Source organism: Ictalurus punctatus, chromosome 9, assembly GCF_001660625.3.
Source record: "Ictalurus punctatus breed USDA103 chromosome 9, Coco_2.0, whole genome shotgun sequence".
Lineage (NCBI taxonomy): Eukaryota > Metazoa > Chordata > Actinopteri > Siluriformes > Ictaluridae > Ictalurus > Ictalurus punctatus.
Window position 1 is genome coordinate 22,032,042 of NC_030424.2, and position 27,336 is coordinate 22,059,377.

At 37.7% G+C, this 27,336-nt stretch overlaps 1 protein-coding gene across 2 annotated transcripts in view; it reads left to right on the forward strand.

The window, feature by feature from the left end:
* LOC124626008 (latent-transforming growth factor beta-binding protein 2) overlaps positions 1-26,777 on the forward strand; it is a 123,346-nt gene extending 96,569 nt beyond the window's left edge. The window contains exons 20-35 of one of the 2 annotated variants that reach the window (XM_047157434.2): positions 2,313-2,435; positions 2,524-2,646; positions 2,831-2,956; positions 3,985-4,110; positions 7,099-7,224; positions 8,202-8,318; positions 17,132-17,257; positions 17,402-17,551; positions 18,335-18,538; positions 18,663-18,749; positions 19,843-19,971; positions 21,470-21,610; positions 21,812-21,985; positions 22,105-22,392; positions 22,594-22,743; positions 24,960-26,777. In XM_047157434.2, the coding sequence (XP_047013390.2) occupies positions 2,313-2,435; positions 2,524-2,646; positions 2,831-2,956; positions 3,985-4,110; positions 7,099-7,224; positions 8,202-8,318; positions 17,132-17,257; positions 17,402-17,551; positions 18,335-18,538; positions 18,663-18,749; positions 19,843-19,971; positions 21,470-21,610; positions 21,812-21,985; positions 22,105-22,392; positions 22,594-22,743; positions 24,960-25,135 (2,366 nt within the window). In that variant the 3' untranslated portion in view covers positions 25,136-26,777. The remainder of the gene's footprint in view (positions 1-2,312; positions 2,436-2,523; positions 2,647-2,830; positions 2,957-3,984; positions 4,111-7,098; positions 7,225-8,201; positions 8,319-17,131; positions 17,258-17,401; positions 17,552-18,334; positions 18,539-18,662; positions 18,750-19,842; positions 19,972-21,469; positions 21,611-21,811; positions 21,986-22,104; positions 22,393-22,593; positions 22,744-24,959) is intronic. The other variant, XM_017476525.3, reaches the window with a different exon arrangement.
* The last annotated feature ends 559 nt before the right edge of the window (positions 26,778-27,336 follow it).

Genomic DNA, 27,336 nt, shown 5'->3' on the forward strand with positions numbered 1-27,336 from the left:
TATCCAGAGCAACTTACATTTATCTCATTCATACATCTGAGCAGTTGAGGGTTAAGGTGCTTGCTCAAGGTCCCTACAGTGGCAGCTTGGCAGTGCTGGGGTTTGAACTCACAACCTTCTTAACCACTGAGCTACCATTGTGTTAGAAGCCTGTGTTCGAAGCCATGAGAATGATTTCAGCATGTTCTTCTTTTGTCAAAGGCTTTCTTAAAGGCTATCTGAAAAAATATATAATATATAAACTAAGTATGAACAATTTTGGAAGATATTTTGCTAAAAAGTCTTCATTTCCTCTATGTATGGAGACTTTTGGTTTACTTAAGAGTGAGGCCCTAACATCAGTGCTTATTGATAACTGTAGTAGACCTGTTCTCCCAGAGTCCTTAACACACACTATATGATCTCATCACTACATAGAGAACTGCACTGGACTTCAGGAGCAGGGCAAAGATTCAGTGCTTTTTCCAAAATAAATACATACATCAATCTCTATGAACCTTCATCATGCACATTCAGCAAACATTTGGCAGTGGATATTTCACAGGATGCATCACTTCATTAAATTTGATTACTGTGGTCCTGTGATATGAAGACACCCTAATTCCTTACCTAACTTCCATATGGTCTCACACTACATACAAGCATGGTCTGTTGCAACACAAAGTAATTTTTTTTTATTGGTTGCCATGACAACAGCTCATAGATGCCACAGTATAAACTATGGCCTATAATTGTATCACTCTTATTCGACTTTTTGTCGAATTAGTTTCCTTTGGTTATTTAAAGTTTTGTAGCCATGCACATTTTTTTTTTATTATTATTATTAAAATGGACTTCAGTGATGCCTTTTGCTAAAACAAGCTCGTATTTCCAAGCTCGTATTATGTCTGCAATCAGGGTTTTTCCTTGAAGGATGAAGGATGTGGGTTCAAACAGTCACTGGTGTATTCGGTAAATGGCTTATTAGAGAATTCAGGGTTGAGTTAGAAGCAGGTTGTACAGGGTTCACCTCAGCTCCTGGGCCTGATTGGCCCTTTATGGTACCAAAATAAGGGTTTTTTTAATAAAAAAAATAAAAAATTAAAAACTGCATACAGAGAGTATGTAAATAATGTCCCTTTCTCCAACCATTTCCTCAGTCAATTGCCTGTAGCGCAGAAGTTAGTGGCCAGTTGGCGGGATAGTGGATAAGACTATTTGCTGGTGTGATAGGGAAAACAGCACAGCTTTCTTTCAAACCCTTATCGGTGAAGATTCAGAGAAATACCTGGAGATTGCAGAAACAAAGCTGCAGGGGACGCTGACAGAAATCTGGCAGATGCAGTGGCAGTGAACACAAAGCCCTGCTTGTGTCTTTTCACCTCAGAGGTCCTCTGTGTCTGCTCTCTCTCCCATCCTGCTTGAAACCATCAGCTGTCTGGAAAGATGAGGGATGAGGGATGTTGGACAAATAAACAAATACAATACACAGGAGGTGGACTTGACCAGCAGTGAACATGTAAGGAATAAAACACAACAGGGTGTGCCCCTGTTGTAGGCTGCTTGGCATCTCTAAACTGTCTGTAGAGTGCGATTGTGCACTGTGATGGGTTGGCACCATCCATCCATCCAGGGTGTCCCCTGCCTTGTGCCCCGAGTACCCTGGGATAGGCTCCAGGCTCCCTGCAACCCTGTGTAGGAAAAACGGTACAGAAAATGGATCGAAACAACATACTTTTTTCCATTTAAAAACATTCTAAAACAGCTAAAAACATTCATTACCTCACCAGCCTCTGTTTTTTTTTGTGTGTGCTCAAAAAGGCAGCTTGTCGAGAAAACCAGAAGTGTAATTTGTCATGAAGACTTACCTGTGTCTGAAAACTTAGTTACAGCTGATCCTTCCAAAATGTTAAATAAATGTCTCCGCATAGAAAACTTCACTATATCAACAACTAGACTTTTATAAAATCTGTTTATGTGGAGTGTTCACCACACAAGTCTCTCTGTATTACTATAGAAGCAGTAATTACTATAGAAGCAATAATGTAATAGAACAAATGCATTATTATAAAACTGATGTGAACTGATGAGTTGTTTCTTTTACAGAAAGCATTTCTTCCTGTGACATAAGTGATTAAAGAGTTTATTAGAATCTTATTTTTAAATGTTATATATATATATATATATATATATACACACACATATATACACATATATACACATATATATGTATATATGTATATGTATATATTACCTTTGCACCGTTTTCCATTTCCTCTATAAACATGTATATTTTGTCTCTAACTAATTAATTTTTGTGCTTATTTTCTCAGACATTAATGAGTGTCAGATGGCAGCTGTATGTACTAATGGTCAGTGTGTGAACACAGAGGGCTCCTTCACTTGTACATGCAACCATGGATACCAAACAACTCCTGGCAATAAAAGCTGCCAAGGTACATACAATATATCAAACACATATTGGCATGCATACTTACACACGGTTAGTGTTCAGGTTCATCAACCATACTGCCTCTGTTCCAGATGTGGACGAGTGTCTGCTCCCAGATGTCTGCCCTCACGGCACATGTGTTAATGTGCCGGGCTCACACAGGTGCAGCTGTAACACGGGTTACCAAAGCAGCCATAATGGCAAGGCTTGTGTGGGTATGGACCTTACACTGCATTAATAGTCTGTTTTTTACTCAAACTGGCTGAACCAAGAGATATTGATTGTTGCAGGCAACAGGTTTATTCTGAATTAGTGACCATTGGCTTTAAGTCAGAATACTTGTAAGTACCAGATCTAACACTACAATACGGTGAATGAAAAGCAACGTGTGCCTCACAGATGTTGATGAATGCGCCGAGCCCAGCCTGTGTATGCGAGGTGTGTGTGTTAACACGCTGGGCTCCTTCACCTGTACCCAGTGTGAAGTTGGATACACTCTCTCTGACGACAGACAGAGGTGTGCGGGTGAGTCACGCTCTAGTCACTTAACATTTAAACCTACATATGTACTCGGATGAGCAAAGTGGAGCTGGTGATTCTCGATTGCATTGCATGTGATCACATTGTATTTATAGTGTTACACTTCACTTCACTTCACTGACAGCAGAGCAGCTGTCTAATCTATTCTAAGCAGTCTAATTGAATTTTCACCTGTTTGCTAGGTTGGATGCATACATTGTATATGTTTAGCAATAGAAGGAGTTTCATGTCACTGTTTTGTAGTATGTTATCAGCCTTTTGTAGCAAGAATAGCTAGGTTGTGTTAGGCCTTTTCTAGCTTAAAATGTGCATGTCTTGTGTTGTGGATAATATTATCTTCCATTATTAAAGATATCACATGTTTATTATATAATCTGATATATACCAGTCTAATCATATAATATGGTGTAGTGTGTTATATTATATTGCTGTCGTTCAGCAGTTTATGCTATAGTTGGTGATTAAAAATTGTGTTCCATATGGCTCTTTTTTACTTTTAGCACTTGCTCCTTTAAGGTTCTCTGCATGGCCATATTGTGATGTGAAGTGATGTGATGACACGATATATTTTATACCATGCTTTGTCTAAATACTCAATTCTGATTGGCTGCCAGGTGTGTGTTAAAATCCTGTAAATCACAGGTAGTTCCAGTCAGTTTAAACACTGTTCTAAATTAATGTGCTGCCTACAAACAACCGTAACCATAGTAACATATAGTTACAGTTGCATAGAGTAGTTAAACTCAGCTTCTTTATTAGTAGAGATGTGGCCCAGATTCAGGTAATTCACACACACACATGCTTTACATGATTTTAATGCTCCTCTGTGGTTCCTTGCCTCCGGGTCGTGCATTAAAATCGTGTAATGCACACCTAGCCATGGATTATCTCTTACTTATATCTGTGTTTTGTAGGAATTCATTACTTTTGTTGTTTTAATCTTTTGTATGTTAAGCACCTTTACTTTTTGGATTAAAAATAACAAGTGCCAACTATATTATTATTTCTCACAGATATAGATGAGTGTCGCTCCTTGTCTCCGTGCCCGAATGGCATCTGTCTGAACTCGGAGGGTTCATACTCCTGCATAACATGCCCCACTGGTTTCACTGTCTCATCAGATGGAGAGCTGTGTGAAGGTGTGTGATATATTTTACTATGCATGATATGCAGTATTCATTATTGAATATTGCATGATATGTATGCAGTATTCAAAAAAATTGTATAGTTTTTCAAGCTGGAATCCTGTTTTATAGAGAAAAAACATATGATAGGATTCTACATCTAACATTTATGTGTTCACCTAAATGACTTTCATGTTTTTGATTTGAGAGTATACTGTATGTACTCCATTCTGCTTTATTTTATATAATATTTATATTGTCTTGCTCTTACCGTACATCTTTCTGAACATTGTTTGCGTTGTTGCTGCTGTAGTTTTGATGATTATGTTGCCTATTCAGTTGAATTAAATTGAGTATTACATTGAAAGACTGTCAAATATGATGGGCATTTTTGACAAGCTTTCAAAGTTGTTTTTAATTAAGGTTGCCTTGATGAATTATTATGCATACTCTTGTGTTCTCAGCTTTCTTATTAATAACCTTTAGCAATGAGCATACATCTCCAACTGCATGTCCTCAGGGAATATGCACATGTGAAAAAGGAAAAAGAGGGAAAAGGATTTTTTAAAAAAAGACTGCGTTTGGAGTTACACTCACATTTAAGCATTTTATCATAACCAAATAAGTACATCTGGAGGAGGTTTTATCCCAATGGCCTCTCACCAAACACCTGTCCACTCAAAATCCTATCATTGCCTTGTGGTATAGAGTATTTCAGCTAAACTGGTATATTATGATGACCACTCCAGTGAAGAATCACAGCTTAGAGGCAATTGTTCTTTCTGCATAACATACACATAAACATTTACCCCCTGCTGCACAGGCTGCTGGGAAACCAACCAGGAAGTAAACCCAGAACTGTGCAGCGTCAATAAGCATCAATATGTTCTTGACAAATCATACATTACTGTACTATACTATCTTTATATATAATAAAAGCATGGGTAGTCTGTGCTCGACCAAGAATATGCCGACACCCAAATAAACCACCAAAAGGCAGATTTATGACAGCTAAATGTGAGTTTAACACATGAACTCATTGAAGCTTTTTTTTATCATGCTTTATTGCTGGACCTAAGTGTGGACAATACAGCATTTGTCAGAGCTGTGCTATATTCAGGAATCACATCACTGTTCAGTTTTTGGATGCTGTTCTGTTTGGCAGGGTCCAGGGGATTTATGTACCAAAAAAGTTAATAGAAAATGAAAACGATGGCGAATTCTGACTGAGAAACCATATATCCAGCTCAAATGAGATTACAGCTGAACTAAAAACAATGTGATCCTGAAAATCGCTCTCAGAAAAAATACAGTCTCAGGAAAAAAATAGTATTAAAACTGTACTTTTCCCTGCTGCTGGGGTGGTACCCTCAAAGGTACCTCTTTTGTACCCTCAATGTGTATCTTTCATTTGGAAACATGGATATAGTGAAGCCTTAAAAATAATTTAAAGTATATTAAAAAAAACTGTAATTAGATTTTAGGGGAAATCTTTAAGGGTACACTACATGCACCTTTCCAGGTAAAAGATATACACTAAATATACAAAAGGTACATTTGAAAGGCCCAAAAACATGGAAAGGTAAAGGTAGTGCCCTTTTTTCCCCCCTAAGTGTACTGTATTTAATATACCAGATAACATACATACACACTAACTTCAGAATATCTTTGAATTATTCTGTAGAATTAGTCTTTGACTACATATTAAATTGCAGAATAGCATCTATCCAGATGTGTACTGAAATGTGCCTTTCAGCTGAAAGTGTTTTGTTTTTTTCCGTAAACACTTTTGGCTTTGGTTGCCTTTTGCCGAAAGATTTAGAACAATCTTCCATTAAATTCAATCTCTGTTTACACAGTTGCACACAACGAATAATCTTCATCATATAATAGTCATTTTATAATGATTATAAATTGTGTGTGTTATGTTACGAATATAATTATTTAAGCTACATTATGCAACTCTATGAACATGGACTGATTTGCCAGGCCAGATACTGCATGCTTATTTTCTTACTATAAACCATTAGATGGTTAGGCAGATTGGCTGCAGATATCCATCATAGTTTGATTAATCATACCATTCAGCATGGTTGAGTAGCTTGCACATTTATATCAATAAATCCATCTGTCATGTCTGTAGATTAACACATCTGGCTCTTCAAACCAATGCACAACCTGTGTTCATAGACAAGACACAGTGTTGCAAGTAGAGGAAGAAAGGCGGATGGAATACAGACAGACAGGGAATGTTTTTAATTGTTTATGGGGACCAAATGCCCTGACAAGGTTCGGAAAATCGGACAGTTTTTTGACGTCGAGTTATTTGGTTGGTTCACATGAAAACTCCAGCTCTAAAAGGTTGTCTTTTGGTTACCGAGGTTACGGTTAGGGTTAGGTATAGTTTTAGGCATAGCATTAATTAACTGCATTAATAATTATATCAGTGGAAGGTCCTCAGAAGAATAGACGTGTGTTTGTGTGTGTATGTGAATATGTGAGTGACTGAATCGTATGATCAGTGCCAGGGAAAAGAATTTCCAGCTCTAATATAGCACCAGTCTTCCAAGCGTTTGTTGATAGAGCCATTATAAAGTGCCTGTAATAGCTTGCCATTTTGGATTGAGCTCTCCGCCCTACATACCTTATCTCTCGCCTCCTCCTCATCAGCTGCTCTGTCAGTGCAGTTTAATAATGCTGGAGCTCTATGTGCAGACTAAAAGACTTGAGCTAATTCGCTGTGGTATGCAGTCTGTTCTGTTGGGTTATCGGCACATCAGCAGGCCTGGTCTGAAAGTGAATGGCTTGGAAACAGCTTGTGTTTTGATTGGAAAGCGAAGAGGTATTGATGGTATCTAAATAAATCCTTGAATCCTTGAAGTGAATCCAGCAGAAAGCAGAGAATGAGGACCACCAAAGTTTCATTTTTGAGTTTATCACCAATTTGAGGACTTTTTTTTTTCTCTCCTCCTCTCTAATAGTTTTGTTGGCTTTATGTTTCAGATATTGATGAATGCCATTCTCCTAACATTTGCCCCCTGGCTGCTTGTACAAACTCTGAGGGTTCGTATTCCTGCATGGCCTGTGAATCCGGCTACAAGGTCTCCTCAGACCAGCGCACATGTGAAGGTAGTGTGTGTATGTGTGTTCATATTAAAAACCACCAGAGATCTTTTAGAGTAGAATGTTTAATTCCTAAACATATAGTCAAAGCCAATTTCCCTGGACTTAAAATAAGCTTTTAAGACATGTCTTAATTGCATAATTGAGCCCAAAACTTTGTCAGGCATACTGTTTCAGTGATATTTTAACCTCACACCACTGCACATTTCCAGTTTATTCTCGAGAGCTCTGCTGTTATAGAATCAGCTCCAGAATTCATGAAAATTATACGGCATTTATAAAAAATGAGGGAAAATAAGTCTTAAAGAGAATAACAGCACTGACACTCTTCCTGTAATGTCTGATATGGTATGAGATCCTTATAGAGGGATCTTTGGTGTTGATTTGGATATGCATTTGGGCATTATATTGTTTAAAATCACTTCACACCTTCCTGGACTACTAGCTGCAAAGCGTCAGAGATTCAGCATCATGTATTACAGTAAGTGTGGGGGATTTTCCTTGAAGGCCAAACATGCCATGATGAAACATTTTCTTTGCAGCAGATAAGGGTCTGAACTACTGATAAGAAGGTTAAGGGTTCAAATCCTGGCACTGCCTAATTTCTCATTCTAGGGTCCTTTAGCAAGGTCCTTAACTCTAAACTGTTCAGCTGTATTCTGTCTTCATTGCTAAAAGTATCCAAATGAATGTATAAGCCAAATGAATAAATGTAAATACACGCTTTGAATTTTAAGTGATATTCGCAGGAAGGGCTTCTTCAGGAGTGATGACTGGATTGTATATGCGTGCAGCCCTATATTTGTTCCATAGGTTAATACAGATGGTCAAAGGCAACAGAGAATCATTTAAAAGAAACAGAACTTTTTAAGAATGAAAATGTGTTTGTATTATAATTTGCACTTGTATTTTTGAAGGGTGCCGATAATTCTCAAGTTGGCTGTGTGATAAATTAAGTCCATTCGTCATGTGATATCTTGCAGATATCGATGAATGTGAGGATTTGGCGGCCTGTCTGAATGGACAGTGTACAAACACAGCTGGCTCCTACCACTGTGGCTGCACTCCAGGCTTTGAGCTACTAAACTCTGTCTGCAAAGGTGCTCCATCAACAATACATACACCATTTCAGTTCAACCATATGTGATTTTGTGTGTCTGTGAGTTAATGGGTTTTAGTGTGTCTCTGTTTGCATGAACATAGATCAGTTTGCATTGGATTCACGATGCATCAATGATTCCTTGGTTCTCCTATTGGTTATAGTGGTACAAAGTGTTTGGTGGTTTTGTCAAACAAATGTGAGCAAGTATTTGTCTGTTGATATCTGTGGAATGGGAGATTGTCTAATTGTGGAGGGCTCCTTCTACTGTATCTGTCAACCACGTTATAATTAAGGCCAGGATGGAGTTAGCTATCAAGACACACGCACACACACATTGCTCATTAAACTTCTACAGGCCTTATGAATTTGCAATGGTGAAGTTATTGTTAAGGGTTTTGGTTTTTTTACTTTCTGGCCCCTTTCATTCTACTTTCTGGAAAGTGCATTTGACATTTAGCTGTATTAGATTAAATGTTCAGTTACATCACATGACATGCTTAACGTGGACAATACAGGCATGACAAAAAGCATGTTAAATGCACTCAGTGCCTTCATGACCAGGTTGTAACACTGCAAAAGTATGCAATGGAATTACCATTTGCTCCACCTGACCCCGTTTCATGCAACAAACGTGTTGAGTACAACAGATCCAGTTGAGTGTGCATGGTGCAAGCCAAAGTAATGAGTGCTTGCAGAGAGATTGGGGTGAAGTTAAGGCCAGAACGCTCACTGAATGCTGCCGAGTTTGTATGTAGACCGCACCCTACTTACTGAAACAACCGTACCGTGGAGACACGCCAAACATAAGTACGATGCTGAAATGGACCAACAAACTTCACAATAGTCTTTTTCATTTCTGAAATCACTGCATAATAGAGATAAGCAATGACATGGTTAGAAAAGTAGAGGGAAGGACGAGAAATTGTCTAGAGGATGATGATGGATGAGAATGAAGAGAATGCTGTTTGATGAGTGAACAAATATCTAAGCCACTTAGAAAGTGTATATGGAGTGCCTTACCTAGTACACCTAGCACCTGTATATGAATAGTATAACGTTCAAGGTGTGAGAGACCAATATGCAGCAAGAATAATAATCATATCGATATAAAACAAGGTTCATCAACTGGTTAAACCCAGTAAATCAAACAGAGCATTCAAATCAGATCAGCAATTATATGTTATTTATGTTTAAGAGGATTTTTTTTTTGTGCAATTGAAATTTCACCAATTCGCCACAAAAAAGCAGAAAATAAAAACCTCAGCGAATTGCATGGCAAATTTTGAAAAAACCTGCAGCAAAATCAAGAATTTTTTTGCCACAACAATAAAAAAAAAACAAAAAAACACAACTCCGTAAAACCCTGTATGGACTGATTTATTGTCTGCTTCAAGTTAAAAACAGGTGTCTCATCTGTGGCACTAGTCAAAAGTGGTTGTCACCAATTAACCTGAAGCTCCAGCGCAAAAGAAAAAAAAAACCCTTCAAACTGATGTCTCTTATTGTTTCTTATCTTAATCATTGTAAGCAAGGAATTTTATGGACCTGGACCTTCACCTTAATTGAATACCCATGACATAAAATGTAAATGTAGACATTTATGCTAATACACAAAGCAGAACTCTTTGCATTTAGTATGATGGCTTCCACATCAAAGAAGCTCTTGCCTTCTATTTATGCATGCCAAAATGCTCCCAACCCATTACTGACACATAGCAAGCTGCATCAAATATTCTCAGTCTTGTGCAATGGCATTTAACCTACACAGAGGTATACACACCCTTCTGGCATGTAGCCACTGAAAATATTAGCCTCAAATTATGCTATAAATCAGGCTAATCCCTTTTTTCCCCATCAGCGTGTGTGTCCGTCTGCATGCAGGCAGTGATCATCAGCATGGGATTTAAAGGATAGTTATGTATGTGCCTATCTGTGCCTGCCAATACATGTGCATGTATGCATCTGTGCATATATATACTCTGAAACATTCTTCCATCCCAAGTCAGGTGTCCCAGGAGGTTTTATTTATTTTTTTTACTAGACTAATAACACTATTCCTCAGAGTGTAAATGTATCTTTGTGTAATCTCTGCTAGACAAGTGTATTTCCATGAACTGTTGGTGACACAATATTGGACCTCAGCTATATACAAGATGCATAATCAGTCTGCGGATACTATAAATGCTATAAATCTGCTAGACATATATGTTTAGTATGGTATTTTTATACTTGTTTGGTCTGCATATATTATACAAGCGGCACGCAAACAGTCCTTAATTAAAATGTTCTCATTTGTTCTCATTATTGACTCTTGGAGAAAGAATCGGTATGTAATGTGTTCCATAGTTGGCGTCACTAATAAGTCCCTTCTATGTTATGTAGTAATGCAGCAATTATCCTTCAATCCTTGTTTAATCATGCATGTGGACATCATTATTAATTTTATACTAGTTGAGTTTAGGAATTTTCCCAGCTTTCCTTGAATGTTCCGTCAATGCAGTAAATTGGCAATTGTTTCAGTGGCATTACTGGCAGATGTGGCTGTAATTTATTTATTTTTTATTCCGTTTTCCGTCCATTACTACATAATTTCAAACCTAATTCAATCATTTAGATTGTAAAATAGGTCTAAATTATGTAATTATATGATTCTTGTTTCATAGAGTTAATCTGTTATTACAGCTGTAAAGAAGTTTTATACTTTAAGGTAGCATTCCTATTTATGATTAACTTATTTACTTTTGGCTCCTGATTTCACCCAATTGTCAAGACATTGTGAATTGGAATCTCAACCATGCCACAACCGTCTATGCCCAATGTTCCAAATAGCATCACTGGCTCAGCTTTCTGGGATAGTATTATTCTCTTTCTTGTCAGTCAAAATGACAAACACTAGAGTTAAAACATGTATATAGCATAAGGCAGTTAGTACTCTCTTCATATCTTACCTTATCATATATTATTTAATTTTCATAACTTATTATCCTATCACAGTGCAGTAGTTTGAAAAGATGAAGCTGCTGACATCTAGCTGCCATGTGACATGGGAGAGCTAGCTAAAAGTTTGAAATTAGGTTGGGTGGCTGTGGCTCAGGTGGTAGCGGGTTGTCCACTAATCATAGGGTTGGCAGTTCGATTCCCGTCCCACATGACTCCACATGCCGAAGTGTCCTTGGGCAAGACACTGAACCCCAAGTTGTCCCAAGTTGCCCGATGGCAAGTTAGCGCCTTGCTCTGCAACCATGTGTGTGTGAAAGGGTGAATAAGACACGAGGTTAAAAAAGTGCTATATAAGTGCAAAAGAGAAATTAGCATCTAATTTGTGGAGGAAAATGGATAGGGTAGTAAATAGTGGGATTTTGGTAATCATGTTAAGAGAAACTTGAATATTAAAATAGCTTGGCAAACAAGTACATCCTGATCATGATTAGTACTTAAACATTATTGAGATACAAGTATTTTGCCAAACAATTTATAACGGTTCAAAATCTTTCAAAACAAATTGAAACCATACATTATTGTTTCCAGCACCTCATCTATCAATCCTTATGCTGACACTAATACTACTCTGAATTAAACAATCATATTCTAAGCCTCAAGTGTATCAAACTGCATCAAGTGCACTTGCTTCTCTTACAAAAGAGATGTATGTTGGGAAAAAATATCTCGCAGGATGAATATCTTTGTGAACAGGCAGCTCTTTGTCATTTGAAACGACTTTCTGATGGTCGCCTAGAGTCCAATAGTGCACTCGGGACTAACTGTAGGGGTAGACACACACAGTGAAATATGAGTCCACTTGTTCCGTACAGCTCTGTGTGAGGATGGGACTTAGCCAGAACCTTGTGTTCTTTCTGTTAGGGCTGTGGGGTATGTGGTCTGTAGACTCTCCAAATTCAGCAACCTCACAGCATTACTCATCATCCACGCTGGTTACATGGTTAGTGCTTCAACAATGTGGCACTGATCTCTCACAGAATAGTTAGGGAACATGATGAACATGTATGTTTTCTTGTCATATGACATCGCTGTGTAGCTTTCTAATGTGATTTATGGATTATGGAATATGTGAAATTGTGTAAGGTTACAAATCAGTAATGTATTGAGGCATTTATTCCACATTAGTCAAAGAATTACAAGCTTCATTGAACTGCATATGCCCAATCACTCAACATTTTACACTAAATGTCCTCTGCTGTGTGTGAGGTTGAGCCTGAATGCCTGAATTTAAGCACGTAAGATTTTCCAAGTGTTTTGAAAACTTGGCCTTTTTTCCCCATGTGATTTGACTTCAAGGGTTTGATTCTCCCTCTCAGTGTATCTTAGTGGTTTTGAGACATTTCCTCAACTTTGAACCAAGTGTACTGTGGCTTTTGCCTGGTTTCTCCTAAAGTGTTGCTTTTAACGAAGGCCAAGTTTTTGTCTCATATTATGACGTACTAATATTATGAAATATTAAGGCATTTATTACTGCACATCTATTCCACATTAGTCAAAATTTCATCGAAATGCTCCTATCCCCAGCACTGAACATTTACTCTAAAGATGCTTGCTTTGTGCACAGGATCAGCCTGAGTGCTTGCATATACGCACATAACAGTGTCACTAGTGTTTCAAAACCCTGGCTTTCTTTCCATGTAATTTGACTCCAAAGGTTTGATTCTCTCTCAGTGTATATTAGCAGTTTTCAGACATTTCCTCAACTTTGAACCAACTGTATCATGGCTTTTGACTTGTTTCTCCCAACACGTTGCTTTCAATTAAGGCTAAAACTCATTTTCTGATTCATATAGGCAGCACCAGAGAATAAGCTGACCTATGACCTTACCAAAAAAAAGAACTAATACACTGAGAACTTCAATGTTTGTACCAAAGCCTGTACATTTGCTGTATTATGATGGGAGTCAAGACAGCTGGAACCTGATTAATGATCACGCCTTTCCGGATGTGTTCCTCCCAGACACATGCCACTTCTTTGGTGGGATTTTGTAACTGCTCATTAGTCATTTCTGACAGTGCATATTCCGAAGTCTGAGCATTAAAACCTCCATCTAAGCATCAGTATTTGATTCTGGATTGCTCTCCAGCACTACTGGGTATTTGTGGTTGTCAGAGAGGTCATAATTGGCAGACAGCTCTCACCTTGGCCAGCCTGTGAAAGCCACATTAAATAACAGCTCAGGCATTTACCCATAGGCCACCTTGTGTTCTGAGCTGTGAAGGCCAAACCCAGCTCTCCAGCACAGACCTCTATACAAAGCTCACTTGTTTCCACTTCATCTTGGAAATGCCTGCAAGGTGCTGCCATCATCCTAATAAAGCAATGGATGAGCGGCTTCCAGACATCCTAATTACTCACTGAACTTTTTCCTCCACTCACAAAAAAATCATCACCTATGTATAATGACCAGGCTGCATAATTTGATTGTTTCTTTAAAAATTTGGAAGAGTGGAGATGTTGGAGATGGAGATTATCTTTGGCTGTGTTTGACAATAGTTCAGAGCTCTGAAGACATCAGTGTGTATTTATGTGTAGTAATCAGTAAAATAAAAGATTCATTTTATTGTATCTCCAAACCACATTTTGTCTTATAAAGCCATGTCTAATTCTTAGGAGACTCTAAGAAGGAAGCCGTCTTACATCATGTAAAAGAACAGTTTATACGTTCATCACGTGAGCTCCTCTGTGCAGTGGGAGTGCACACACCTATCAGATCAGCCCTGTTTCATTGCCTCCTTAATAAATTTGGTAATGGAAAAACAACCTTCTAAACTTCTCAGTCACCAAATTTCATGGCGTCATTACACAAAATCTTGCTTGCACTGAATGATTCCTTGTTCTCTTGCTATATGGGTTCCTCAAGTCTGTGAGTAACCAGTTATTTTGGCACTTATTTCAGTCCTGATATCATATCTGATAGTTTGACTCTATTCTCAAGGAGGGGAAGTCCTGGTTTTGTCATCTCTGAAAGGAAAAAAGTGGCTAAAATAAATATGATGTAGCAAGTGAACTCTAGTGTTACCTTCTCCTGGGGTTTCACAGCTGGTCGGACCACTACCAGTGCTGTTCAAAAGCCCACTTAAGCCTTTAACACAAAAGGAAATGTATTACAGAGAGAATTTGTTTCCTCAGTTATGGGCTAGAGTTACTCTCAACCCACGCTGAGGATTAGGACAGACTGTGGGTTTATTATGACACTGTGGTGTGAATCACTGGGTGTTTGAGTGAGTTTTTCACAGTGGATCTGAACATGCATGTGCACATTCAGATAAAATAACAAGAACCACGGTATCATGTTCACTCTTTATTGCAGCCTTATTAAGCCTGGAGTAGTTTTGGCTATGGTGGAGTATTCCCTGACCACTTTGGTGTCTGATTGTTTTCCAGCTGTTTGGCTCCTGTCCCTTCAGTCCAACCGCAGGCTAGTGCTGCTTAGTGGGAGTCTGTCTCTCGTGACTGTCTCGGACTGCCTGTGCTTTTTAGGAAATGTTTGCTCCAATCCTTCACCTAGATCTAGTTTTTATTCTGATCAAAAATATCTAAACAGAGTGTCCATGCATAACATTTTCTCTCATTAGGCAATGGCTGAGGTTTAAGAATCTCTTCCAGTCCTGCTTTTTTCCACAAGTAAATAATAATAATCAGATGATCTTCTTACTCTCTTATGTCCTGTCATGACTCACCAAAATTATTATTCAGGAACAATTCCATCCATCCATTTTCTGTACCGCTTATTCTACACAGAGTTGCAGGGGAGCCTGGAGCCTATCCCAGGGGTCTCGGGGCACAAGGTGGGGGGCACACTAGATGGGGTGCCAACCAATTGCAAGGCACAATCGCACACACATTTACACACCCATTCACAGACAATGGACAATTTAGAGATGCCAATGCTACAATTGCATCTCTTTGGACTGGGGGAGGAAACCGGAGTACCTGGAGAAAACCCACGAAGCACGGGGAGATTGCATGCTCCACGCACACAGGGTGGAGGCGGGAATCGAACCCCCAACCCCGGAAGTGTGAAGCGAATATGCTAACCACAGCATGGCTATTATGTATGATTGTATTAATCACATTATACAACTGCTTAATCTGTTTGCCAGCTTTGTGGTGCTTTTTGGTCTGTTGTAAGGCAAACATCTTCCAATCCTCTGTCATGAGTGAAATAGTGATGGGTGAAATAGGGTCAGTGTTATCGTAAGGCTGATTTTTCAAAGTAAAGGCCTTGGAGATAATGTCTTTGAGGGTTTTACAAAGACAAAACCACCTTTCAGGCTTGCATACTCTCTCTACGGTTTCGTATTAGCCGTAGTGTACGAGTGTGCTCCAGTATTGCACGTGGCACTATTAAAATTTCATGACAAATGCCACGACTACCAGAAGAACATGTCTTGCAGGGCACACTTTGTATTTAATGACCAGTCACAGGGTTGGTCACATGGTGTGTTCATCACAGGAGTTCACTCAGCCTCAGAAGTGAAGCTTGTGTACAGCTCCTATTTGCTCTGCAATCACGTCATGTTGTTCATAGAAGCCAGCTCAACATCATCTACACACTAACAAAACAAGCCTGTAATGGTTGATATGACCAGCTCTGATTTAGATGACTTATTAAACATTTTTTAAATGTTGTTTTTTTTTTTTGTTTTTGTTTTTTTTGTAAAAACAGTTTTCAGGAAAAGCTAAAGGATTTACACTGTTGCATAACAGTTACATAATGTGACCCCCTGGCTCTGTTGCGTGATCATGACTCCTGAGTGTTTGTGCTCCAGGGTGAAGTTTTCCAGACTCACACTGAACTGCTGCACCCGCTGAACATCCAAAACCAAAACAAGAGAAACACAGTTCATCTAATTTATGACTCATGGATTTCTCCTACTTATTCAGTCTTCGAATTAGTCGAATTAACAATTGTGCAACATCATAAACTGCTGACATACTGGTTTACCTATAGCATGTTTAACCATAATTCACATAATGATAGTGATTTTTGGTTGTACAATTTTACTACCCATGCACCCATCTTTGAAATATTTATATAATACAGTGCACTCCACTAATATTATAAATAATAATATTCCTTGGTCTTATCCATTGTTATGAATGACTAAGGGAATTTGGCCTATGTGGCTATACCCATATTTATACCCCTGTGAAACAGGAAGTCATGGTTGAACAATTTCTGTTCCTAGTCACCCAGGTGTACTAAAAAAAAAAAAAAAAGTTAAATATCAATGGGAATATACTTAAAATATATATTTTTTCACATACGAATTCATATGGGTGCCAATACTGTTGCACATCTGTATTTAACAAATATATTTTTTTGGATTTGTTGTTTGCAATTGTTTTATATCTATTTTATCCCCAGTATTTTTGTGAATTTTTTTAAACAAAATATTAAAAGGTTAAACAATAAAGACAAATTTTCATAGCCTTCTTTGCTCATATTTACCAAGGGTGCCAAAATTAGTGCAGGGCACTGTATGTCTATGCAGAATTATTTCTGTATTTAGCAGAGACGATTAGGCTATACACAGAAGAGTGTGTATTTATCAATTTTGTTACAGAAAGTGTTGGAATGTGAAAATCTGAGTATAATTAAACAGTAAAACCATCCAAGACAAGAAAATAAGATTCTGGGTATGAATCATATATGTATTTATATCAGTTATTGTCAATGTAGAGGTTCAATCGTGTGTAACTAGTGTGCTTATATTGAGTATCCGATGGGCCTCTGTCAAAAAAAGCAAAACCTTTCACTTCCCAGATTTTGAATCTTGTTTGTGTCTAATTTTCCTGTTTAGATATTGATGAGTGTGAGGATGAGATGATCTGTGGCAAGCATGGCTTCTGTGAGAACACAAATGGCTCCTATTACTGTCATTGTGACCAAGGATATGTCAATACACCTGAGGGCCAAGGTTGCATTGGTATGGAAGTAGAAAATATTTTATTAACCCATATCTATGACTCCATTATAAAGGGGTTTGACTATTTGAACTATAAATCTCTGTTTGTGTGTGTGTGTGTGTGTGTGTGTGTGTGTGTGTGTGTGTGTGTGTGTGTGTGTACAGATGCAGATGAATGTGAAATAAGTAGTGAGTTGTGTGGTGAGGCTCATTGTGAGAATGTGGAGGGAAGCTTCCTGTGCCTCTGCCCCACTGATGATGAGGAATTCGACCCCATTACTACGCAGTGCAAACCCCGCCACATGATCTTACCAGGTACAGAAACAACAACAAAAAAAAACACATGTATGCATGCATACAAACCATTTCCACAACAGGTGTAAACAATTTGTAATTTTAATATTCCTATAACTCCCAGTTAGACGCAGAACAAGTTGTGCATGTGCGTCCAGGGTTCTTTCACTAGATTTCATATTCCATATTGTGCATGCAGCAGAAAAACAGCCTAAAAGCCAAGTTTCAGTCATGTTAATTCTGCTTCAGTGTGAGCTTTTGGCACTTCATATGTGGAGACATTTTTCAACAACTAACAGCCCTGAGCAAAAGCGGATTACTGACTAGAAATGAAATTTAGAAAAGGCCTTAGAGTAACTTTATCTTGTGGTGTGGAATTGGCCTATCAAATAGATAACGATAGAGAATGCAATTTAGAAACTCAAAATGTTTGAAATCTCTTGATATTTCAATCTATCGATTAAAAAAAAAAAGATACAGATCATTGGCTCTATCAGAGATTTAGATTACATCTGTTGTGCAAATATGGCCAGATGCCATAGAGCTGTGATCAGGTCACTAAGGCTGTGTTGGAAATATCCAGTAAACATTACAGCATTGAGTGAGCAATGATTCCAGTTTCCTGTGACACAGTTGAGCTCATCAAATCTAGAGAGCAACTTCATTTTTATATTTCAGGCATTTTAGTTGAAACCCAAGTTTAATACATGGAATAAGAGTATACAGTCTGTTTGCAAAGTGTCCCTCTGTCCTCTGGCCTTCTGACTGGTGTGCTTTATGTTTTCAATGTGGGAATCATATCAGACTCTGCAGGACATGACCTCCCTGCTCCTCCCCATGGTGCCTCTGATGACGAACAGAGGAAGGATTGCTACTACAACCTACACGACGCCAACTTCTGTGAAAATGTGCTGTCCAGTAATGTCACCAAGCAGGAATGCTGCTGCACTGTAGGAGCAGGCTGGGGAGATAACTGCAACATGCACCCATGCCCACAAAATGGACAAGGTAGGGTATCAAAAGATGAGTTTGGGTGCGTGTGACAGCTAGACCCCCCAACCCCTTTACATATTCCTGATCTGTACATGTGAATGTGTCTTATGGAAGCTATTTTGAATGTGTATATCCTCAGTGGAGTTTTCTGAGTTGTGTCCTCATGGTCCTGGCATTCTCCCCATCGTCACCTCAGTCCAAGGCTTCAATCATCTCCTGAGTAGAGGTAGTTTTGCATCTGCAGTTCTTTATATTGAACTTACAGAAAAAAGGTGCTTTGCATGCTTAAGTGTTATCAGTATCAAAATCAATCTCAGGCATGACCAAGACAAGTCTTTTAATGTTGTAGAAAAGACTAGAGTGCAAGAGATGTTCACGAAATCAAGGCACATTTTCTGGCTATATACAATATTTGTCTTCATTCCAACTCTCTGTCCTTCTAGCCATTCAAGATTTAAGATCTTCCCTGTTTTAATTATATTTTAAGGTTATTTCGGGCATACAAGAAGGACTAGATTGTTGGCGGCAAATGCATCCTCATTGATGCAGTTGGACATCAAGTTCTATTTGTTTTGGTTCCAGTGGAAAACTCTAAATATTGTTCAAATCCAGATTGTATTATAGACAAAGACAACAACACTGCTGCACAGATCAGACTGCAATGAAGAAGCTAAAGGAAAAGAAAGCTTATAATTTAAAGATAAAATTTGTTTGAGACTCATGGTCAAGACCAAGACAAAACTGAGACACAGTAGACTCAAGACCAGGCCTGGGTATGATCAGGATATGCTGACTGATAGGAATTACAATCAAAGTAAACTACCTTGTTGTATGTAAAATTTCACTGTTTATTTTTGTTTTCGTTATTTGTTTGTTTGTTTGTTTGTTGTTGTTGTTGTTGTTGTTGTTGTTGTTTACACTTTTTGTGCTTGACCATATGTTTAACCTGAGAAATAACAAAAATATGCACCCAATGAAGTGTCTGCACCAGTGTGGCTTTGGTATTGACCCTCAAGAGTTACTGACTCATATTATTTGTGGTTGTCTTTTAAAATGACTGTAATTATTAAAGGTGTAACTATTACAGCCATCTGAGAAGTCACTGTCATTTGGACTCTCACAGAATATAAACAGGGAGTGTTGTCCTCTTTTTACTAGGAGAAATGCCTGGTGTACTTAAGGTCATACGCCCCATTATTTATCATATGTGTATATATATTTGATCATTTAGATCAAATTGTAGAGATTGTAGAGATTTTTATACAGTGTTGTGAATGACATATAATTTTCTAATATCAGTTCACTACTCTTGTCCACAGATGCAGATGAATGTGAGATGTATGGCCCAGAAATTTGTAAAAATGGTTATTGCGCAAACGTCTACGGCTCGTATAACTGCTACTGTCACAGTGGCTATTACTACGATAATGTCCGTATGGCATGTCTTGGTAAGTCATTTTAATTAATGTTGTTGGAAAAAAGTGTATTAATAAAAAACATAAAAAGAAGATCTGTTTTAATATGTTAAGATGATAAACAGTGCTTTCATTTTAAGAAGCATTTCATTCCATATCCACTGCTTTATAGACTCCTTATAGACACATTAGAGGCACTTAAAACTTGAGCTCATGTATTGAATTAGCCTTGTTTCTCATGCCACATTTCCATGGATAAACCTCTTTTGTGTTTGCAATTGTTTGATATCCATGAGAGTGAATTTTCTAAACAAAAGTTCAAAAGGTTAAACAATAAAGAAAATTTTTCACAGTCTTCTTTGCTCATATTTACCAAGGGTGCCTATATTAGTGGAGGGCACTGAATATATATACAGTACCCTGAACAAAGAGGAGGTCAATATAAAAAGTAACAGTCAGTATCTGCTGTGTCCACCACCTGCTTTAAGTACTACTGTGTATCTCATCCTCATGGACTGCACCAGATTCGTCAGATTTGCTGTGAGATGTTACTCCACTCTTCCACCAAGGCATTTGCAAGTTCTCGATCATGTCTGGGGGACACATAGTTACATGTAATTTTCCACTGCAAGGACGATCAGCTGTCCTTCCTGTCTCCCTGTAGTTCTGCTTTAGGCAGACATTACAGTTTATTGCTCTGGACACATCTGTAGTCCTCATGCCTCCCTGCAGCAGGTCTATGGCATGTTCACGCAGGTGAGCAGGAACCCTAGGCATCTTTCTTCTGGTGTTTTTCAGAGTCAGTAGAAAGGTCTCTTTAGTGTCCTACATTATTGTAACTGTGACCTTACTTGCCTACCACCTGTAAACTGTTAGTGTCTTAAGGACTGTCCCACAGGTGCATGTGCTGTAATTGTTTATGGTTCAATCGTTATTGAACAAGCAAGAAAAACATTGTTTAAACCCTTTCGAATAAAGATCTCTAAAGCTTATTCGGATTTTACAAAATTATCTTTAAAATATCTTTTTCTCCTGAAAAGGGGACCATTTTTTTGTTGAGTACATATATATATATATATATATATATATATATATATATATATATATATAAATAATAATAAATGCTCACTCATATATATATATATATATATATATATATATATATATATATATATATATATATATGAGTGAGCATTTATTTAAAATCATAATCTACAGATATGTCATGATTGTACAATGTATAATTCTGTAGAAAAGTGTTTGTACAGTAGTGATACTCATGGATAACCAAAAAAAGATGAAGAGTCTGTTTATCCACTGCCCCACTGACTCATTTCACGTTTTTATAAAGCTGTGTTGTAAGTATATCTGGTCTTCATTCGGCTATCCCTGTCCCCCATGCTTTTTATATCAATAATAAAGTATGCTGTTGTGCTGGTAATGCATTGTAGATTGAACAGGCAGTCACAGCACGTCTGGATTTTTTAAAAATGAATTTGGTGTAAGCATGTATTCTGCACATGTGTCTCAGATGATGATGAATGTAAGGAGGAAAATCAGTGTGAACATGGAGCGTGTGTGAACACCCCCGGCTCTTTTAACTGCTTCTGCATGGCTCCAATGATCCTGGATGACACACAACGTCGCTGCATCTCTGCCAACAGCACAGAGGGTAAGCCTCTGATCTCTCATTAACTGATATGTGCTTTGCTGTACTGCAGATTGTCTTGTCAGTGAAAAACAAAAAAAACACATTCATATACCTTGAAACTGAAACTTTAGAGCATTGCGGTTTTGTGCAAATGTCTTTTCTCATGCATTCTCAACCAACATATTATACTCATTGTACTCTGGTATCTCTTTCTGCCTATAGCTCCTTTCCTTGATGAGGATTATATTCACACAGACATCTGCTGGCGGGAACTTAAACCTGATACCACATGCATTAATCCCATGCTTGGTATTCCGACTACCTATACTGAGTGTTGCTGTCTCTATGGTGTTGCCTGGGGGTCACAGTGTGCCTTCTGCCCAGAAAAGTCATCTGGTGTGTTTTTATAACTATTTCTATCTATACACAACTCTCTGGAAATGTTAAACATACAGTAAATACTTTCTAAAGAAAAGTCACACAACTAACCAAAACAATAATATGTCTCTACACAGCGGATTTTGCTATGTTGTGTAACCTGCATAACAGAGGTTCAGACAGCCTACGAGAGCATCCAGGCTTTGAATATGGACCTGACACCCCACCTGAGGGACCCAATGGTCCACCGTTCTGGGATAACTATGGAGTTTTTGGAGGTGAGACCTTCTATGGACCTGACGGCCCTTTGAGGGGTTCCATGTTCACTGATCACTCAAATGACTACAGCTCTAGAGAGGGAGGACGAGTACCTATGCCCAGACCCAGAGAGCACCATCCACCCCGCCGAGTTAACCCCTACAGAGGTAGCGTCATTCTTCCATGGGATAAACATACTTGTGCATGCACAATTAATCACATTTATAACCTTTCTAATATGAATATACTAGTAGTATCAGTAGTAAAGTACTAGTAGTGATGCAGTATATTTTATACAAACACAAACTCTTCGTAAATACAATATAAACGTGTCTGTGATTCCATGTTGTCTGCTATTTTCCATTTAGATCATAGTGCAGGATTTGAGGGTCTGCAAGCTGAAGAATGCGGCATCTTGAATGGCTGTGAAAATGGCCGATGTGTCCGTGTACGAGAGGGCTACACTTGTGATTGCTTTGATGGCTACGAGCTAAACCTAAGCAAGATGGCATGTATTGGTAAGGCCTTTTATTCTCTCACTCATTTCTCTGCCAGCGTAATAACCATGCATATATTACAGATGACACAGTATTGATATCTGGGTAATACTGGCAAATAAAATGGTGGATCGGATATCGGAGAAAACATATTGGATATCAGACCCTAAAACAAATGGCAAAGAATGGAATTGGATTTGGGAAAAGAATGCATTTTTGGAACTGGAAATGTTTACATATAAAGGGATTGTTTATTCTTTTGTTATGATTGATTTTATTAAAGTTATACTTTATGCTTTATTATATTTATTATATTTACAATGTAAGTGATTTTGTGTGAAACTCTTTAAACTGTGAAGTGCTTTAGTTTTTACAAAATGGAAACTGTTTTTCTTTTTAAAGAAAACAATATCAGATGGGTATCAGTATCAGCTGATACTCAAGGCATCAGTATCGGTAAACAATTCCAGTTTTCAATCAAACTGAATTGCTTATGTGCATTTCACTATGAAATATAGTCAGAGTAAAAGAAAAGTCACACTTAGCTAGGAATATTTTAGAGAACTTTAGACAGACTGACTATTTTTACCACTGCATTTGTTAAACTGACTCCTTCCACAACATGATCTTTACAGGAAGATAGCCTAGGCAAGATTTAAAAGAATTAACACTAAAACAGTTCCATGCAGTTCTGGTGAATTATATTTATGCTTGCTTAAAGTTTTTTGCGAGGTGTCTTGCCAAACACATTTTTTTATCTATTTTGGCTGATTGAATTCAGCTGCAGCGAGTTTTCCCAGGCCACCTCACATATGTTTTATGGTAATTTCATGAATGATTGTAGATTATATTAACATTTTACTTCGTTTGACCTTTTATATTTACAGCAATCTAGACTCAAACTGAAAAGTGCTATATAAATAAAGATTATTATCTTATTCCAGTACACTTCAGCACCACATCTCTTGGAGGTTAAATGCTATTCATATGAACACTGATACAATACAAAAGAATAAAGCAAACCTAATGCTTTATGGCAAATCAGCTATGTAGTACATTGAAGCACTGCTATGTTCCCGCACACCTTACACACAGGTGCTAATTTTCTTTTTTCTTTTTTTTTATGTCTATGAGGGTTTGGAGGATTAGGAGTTTGGCACAGGCAATAGCAAAAAACATGCCATTTAACTGGAAAACTTCCTCTATTAGAAAGGCTTTTAAGAAGGTTTATTTTCTATACCCTCTAGCCATGAATAGAGAGTAGAGAAGAGTTAGTCTTGGATCACATAAAATCTTTAAAAAATAAATAAATAAATACTGTCCAAATTCTGTAGTGTCTTAAGAGGATGTGCCCGAGGCAAAGGTTGCATGTATTTCAGTTCACCTTCAATCACTCTTCCAGAATTTGTCCATGAAACAGACAACTCCTGGATGTCGTTCAAGAATGCTTCTCATCATGTTCTCAGCCAATCAGGGGTGCTGACAGTAATGCTCTTGCATTAGTTCCTGTGAATCAGAATTGGGAATAAATGACCAAAGTGTGCTCTGCACCGTGTCTAAGCTCAAGCAGCATGCCGTCGAGTCAAAATCCTTGATTCATAGCCGCCTTGTGTATTATGGAGATATTGCACAGTTGAAATGTGTTCTGTTTGTTTGATTTGTAGTGGAAACTCAGAATGTGCTTCTTACCTCATCATCCAAGAAGCTGAGCATATACTGAAAGCGTACTGCAATTATGAATCTGAATAAATTATTTTATGATCCTGATGTAAAAAAAACATGAAAATTGTGTAACATCTACAAAACAGATTCAGAGTATTCCATCTTTCATATGACCAAGATCCTGTTCTCCATTTCGAGTGTTTCTGAAAATTAGATCTCCGTGTCTCATAATGAGAAATAATGAGAGTTTCTCTGTGACTGAATATTAAGACAGTATAGTTGGTTTCATATTAGATATCACTGCTTATTCAAACCTCAGATGCCAATTAAGTTTCAGTTCAGTTTCACTCTTCCAGCACCTGTGGGCTGCTTCAGTAACTATGTTCTGACTGGTGTATATCAATGTGTAGTAGTGTGTTTTATTTAACCACATCCAATTCAAGACTCAACTGGTATTAGGTTAGAATCCTGTGATAGACCTTTTACTATCCATATCTATTTTCATTTCAGCTGAGCAATATTTTATCTACATACCTCTCACATTCAGCTTGTCTTTCCTCTGTCACCTCTTACAGATATAAACGAATGTGAGGATATCAGTGACAAAGTGGAGCTGTGTAAGAACGGAGTGTGTACCAACACAGAGGGCTCATACAAATGCACCTGCTTGCCGGGCTTTTTGGCTTCTTCTAAGCCCCACGAGTGTATCCCAGAAGACCAAGACTCTGTCACCCACACTGTGGGAAATTGATGCACTCTTTCTTTCTCTCTCTCTCGCGCTCTCTTTCTCTTCCCTCAATCGCCTGTCCAAAGGACTGACACTAAACCTGCATCAGTGAAGCCGAGCCAGCTGAGCTCCAAACATGAACACACACACAGTTACAGTCAAAACCCATTCCATCTTGTACATAAAGAGTGATTTAAAAATATGTTAAAGTTTTAGCAGGACCTGTGAAGTAACTCAGTTTTTGATTGGTTCCCATGCTTAAAGTGATTTGCACAGCATACTGAATGTTACCCAAATGGTGATTACACTCCTAATTTGTTATTAGAGGTTGTTCTAGCTCAGACTTGTGGGTCAAGGCTTCATTGAGGGGGTTTGGGATTTTTGTACAGATCTAGTACTATGTATTTAAATTGGTTTGTTATATATTCTAATAAACTCATTCAGTACACTCAATTTATTATTTTTTTGACCAAAAATGGTACAAAAAAGTACAAAAAAAGTCAGATTAACCCTGTAGAGTTATAGATTTCTGTACAAATGTTTTGTAGCACTATCTTTTATGTATGGAGAAAAAAAAAAAGGTTTACACTGTATCAGATAAAGTGTATGTATCCTGCCCTGTGGAGCAGACTATGAAATGTTATTTTATGGAATGACTGCACTTTTTAACTAATGTTATGTGGTGCCTTCAATCCAGTGAACACATAGTTTAGAGATTTTCAGCAACACATTAATGTGTGTCACATTTGCTTGATAATGATATATAGTCTACTTTGAACTGAAATACTTGCATCCATTATTGCTGGCTAGACATTCAACAGATTTAAAGCTGCCTTAAACACAATGCAAACCACTTTTAAACAAAATATTCTGTCCTGCTGTTGAGCAATATGACATGTATACTATAACACATTAAACATTTTACTACTTGGACTATAGCAGAGTGTATGGGCAAGCCTGAATATTACAGAAGAAATATAAAGACAGGTGACAAATTACTGGGAAAAAAATTTAATTTGTAAAATGTTAAGCCACAACAAGCTGTCAGAACAGCTTCAAAGAGCCACAGCACAGATTCGACAAATTTCTGAATTGTGCTAGAGTCATTTTCCCAAAAGATATTCCCTCAATTGGTGTATTGATGATGGTGGTAGGGAGCACTGTCTAACATCTGTCTCTGATTAGAGTAGGAGTTTTTCAGCAAAGTGATCAAATAACTTTGTATTGATTTGCAGAGACTCTCCATTTAATGGGATAAGTGGACTCAAATCATGCTAGCAAAACATCCCCAACAGTATAGAATTTTTTTTCCCTTTAATATGGCACCCATCTATATATACCAACATCACTTGATATAAACCAATGAACAGTTCTCCATAATAAGGAAGATACATGTTATATGTGTTTGTACTCACTACCATTTTCAGTGGTGGCCACTGTGCAGCCACCTTCGCCTGTGCTCAGTACACGTCTTGAAATGAAGTTATCATCACATTTGATTTTTGGGACTTAGGAAGGCAATTTTAAACAGAATACATCATGATGGTGGTTATGAGTAGTCTGTAGGAATGATCCCTTTTTGGAAACTGTAGTCCATCCTGTTTTGTTCATTCCACTTGATTACCTCTGACTGTAGTTGTTTCCGGACAATAAAGTCTGAAAATGACATCATGTATTTTGTGATTTGTATATATATATATATATATATATATATATATATATATATATATATATATATATATATATATATATATATATATATTAAATATGCTAGAAATCCTAGATCAGGCTAACATACACAGACAATCTATAAAACACCATAGATTAAAACGTTTACATGCACATCAAATTCGTTTAAGGTCTATATTCGGGCTGCAGCCATATTCTGAATAGGATGTTTATATGCGTACATGCATCAAAATTTGTTCATAGATGTTCTGAATAGGGTGTCTACATGCAACAAATGTTTGATTAAAACAGGCATAATCCAGGGATGGGAATCAGAGTTTGGGGAATCAGAATATTGTCTAAATCTGTAGCGGGTAATTGTATTGTGGCGTTTACACGATTCAATACTAATTATAATATTGGAAAATTCCAATTAATATCAGAATATTGATGTGCATGTAAATGTAGTCAGTATGACTATATACACATACAGTTATCATTACCTACACCTATTATATACATTAGATGCACTTTGTGTGTTTACTATTAATGATTCT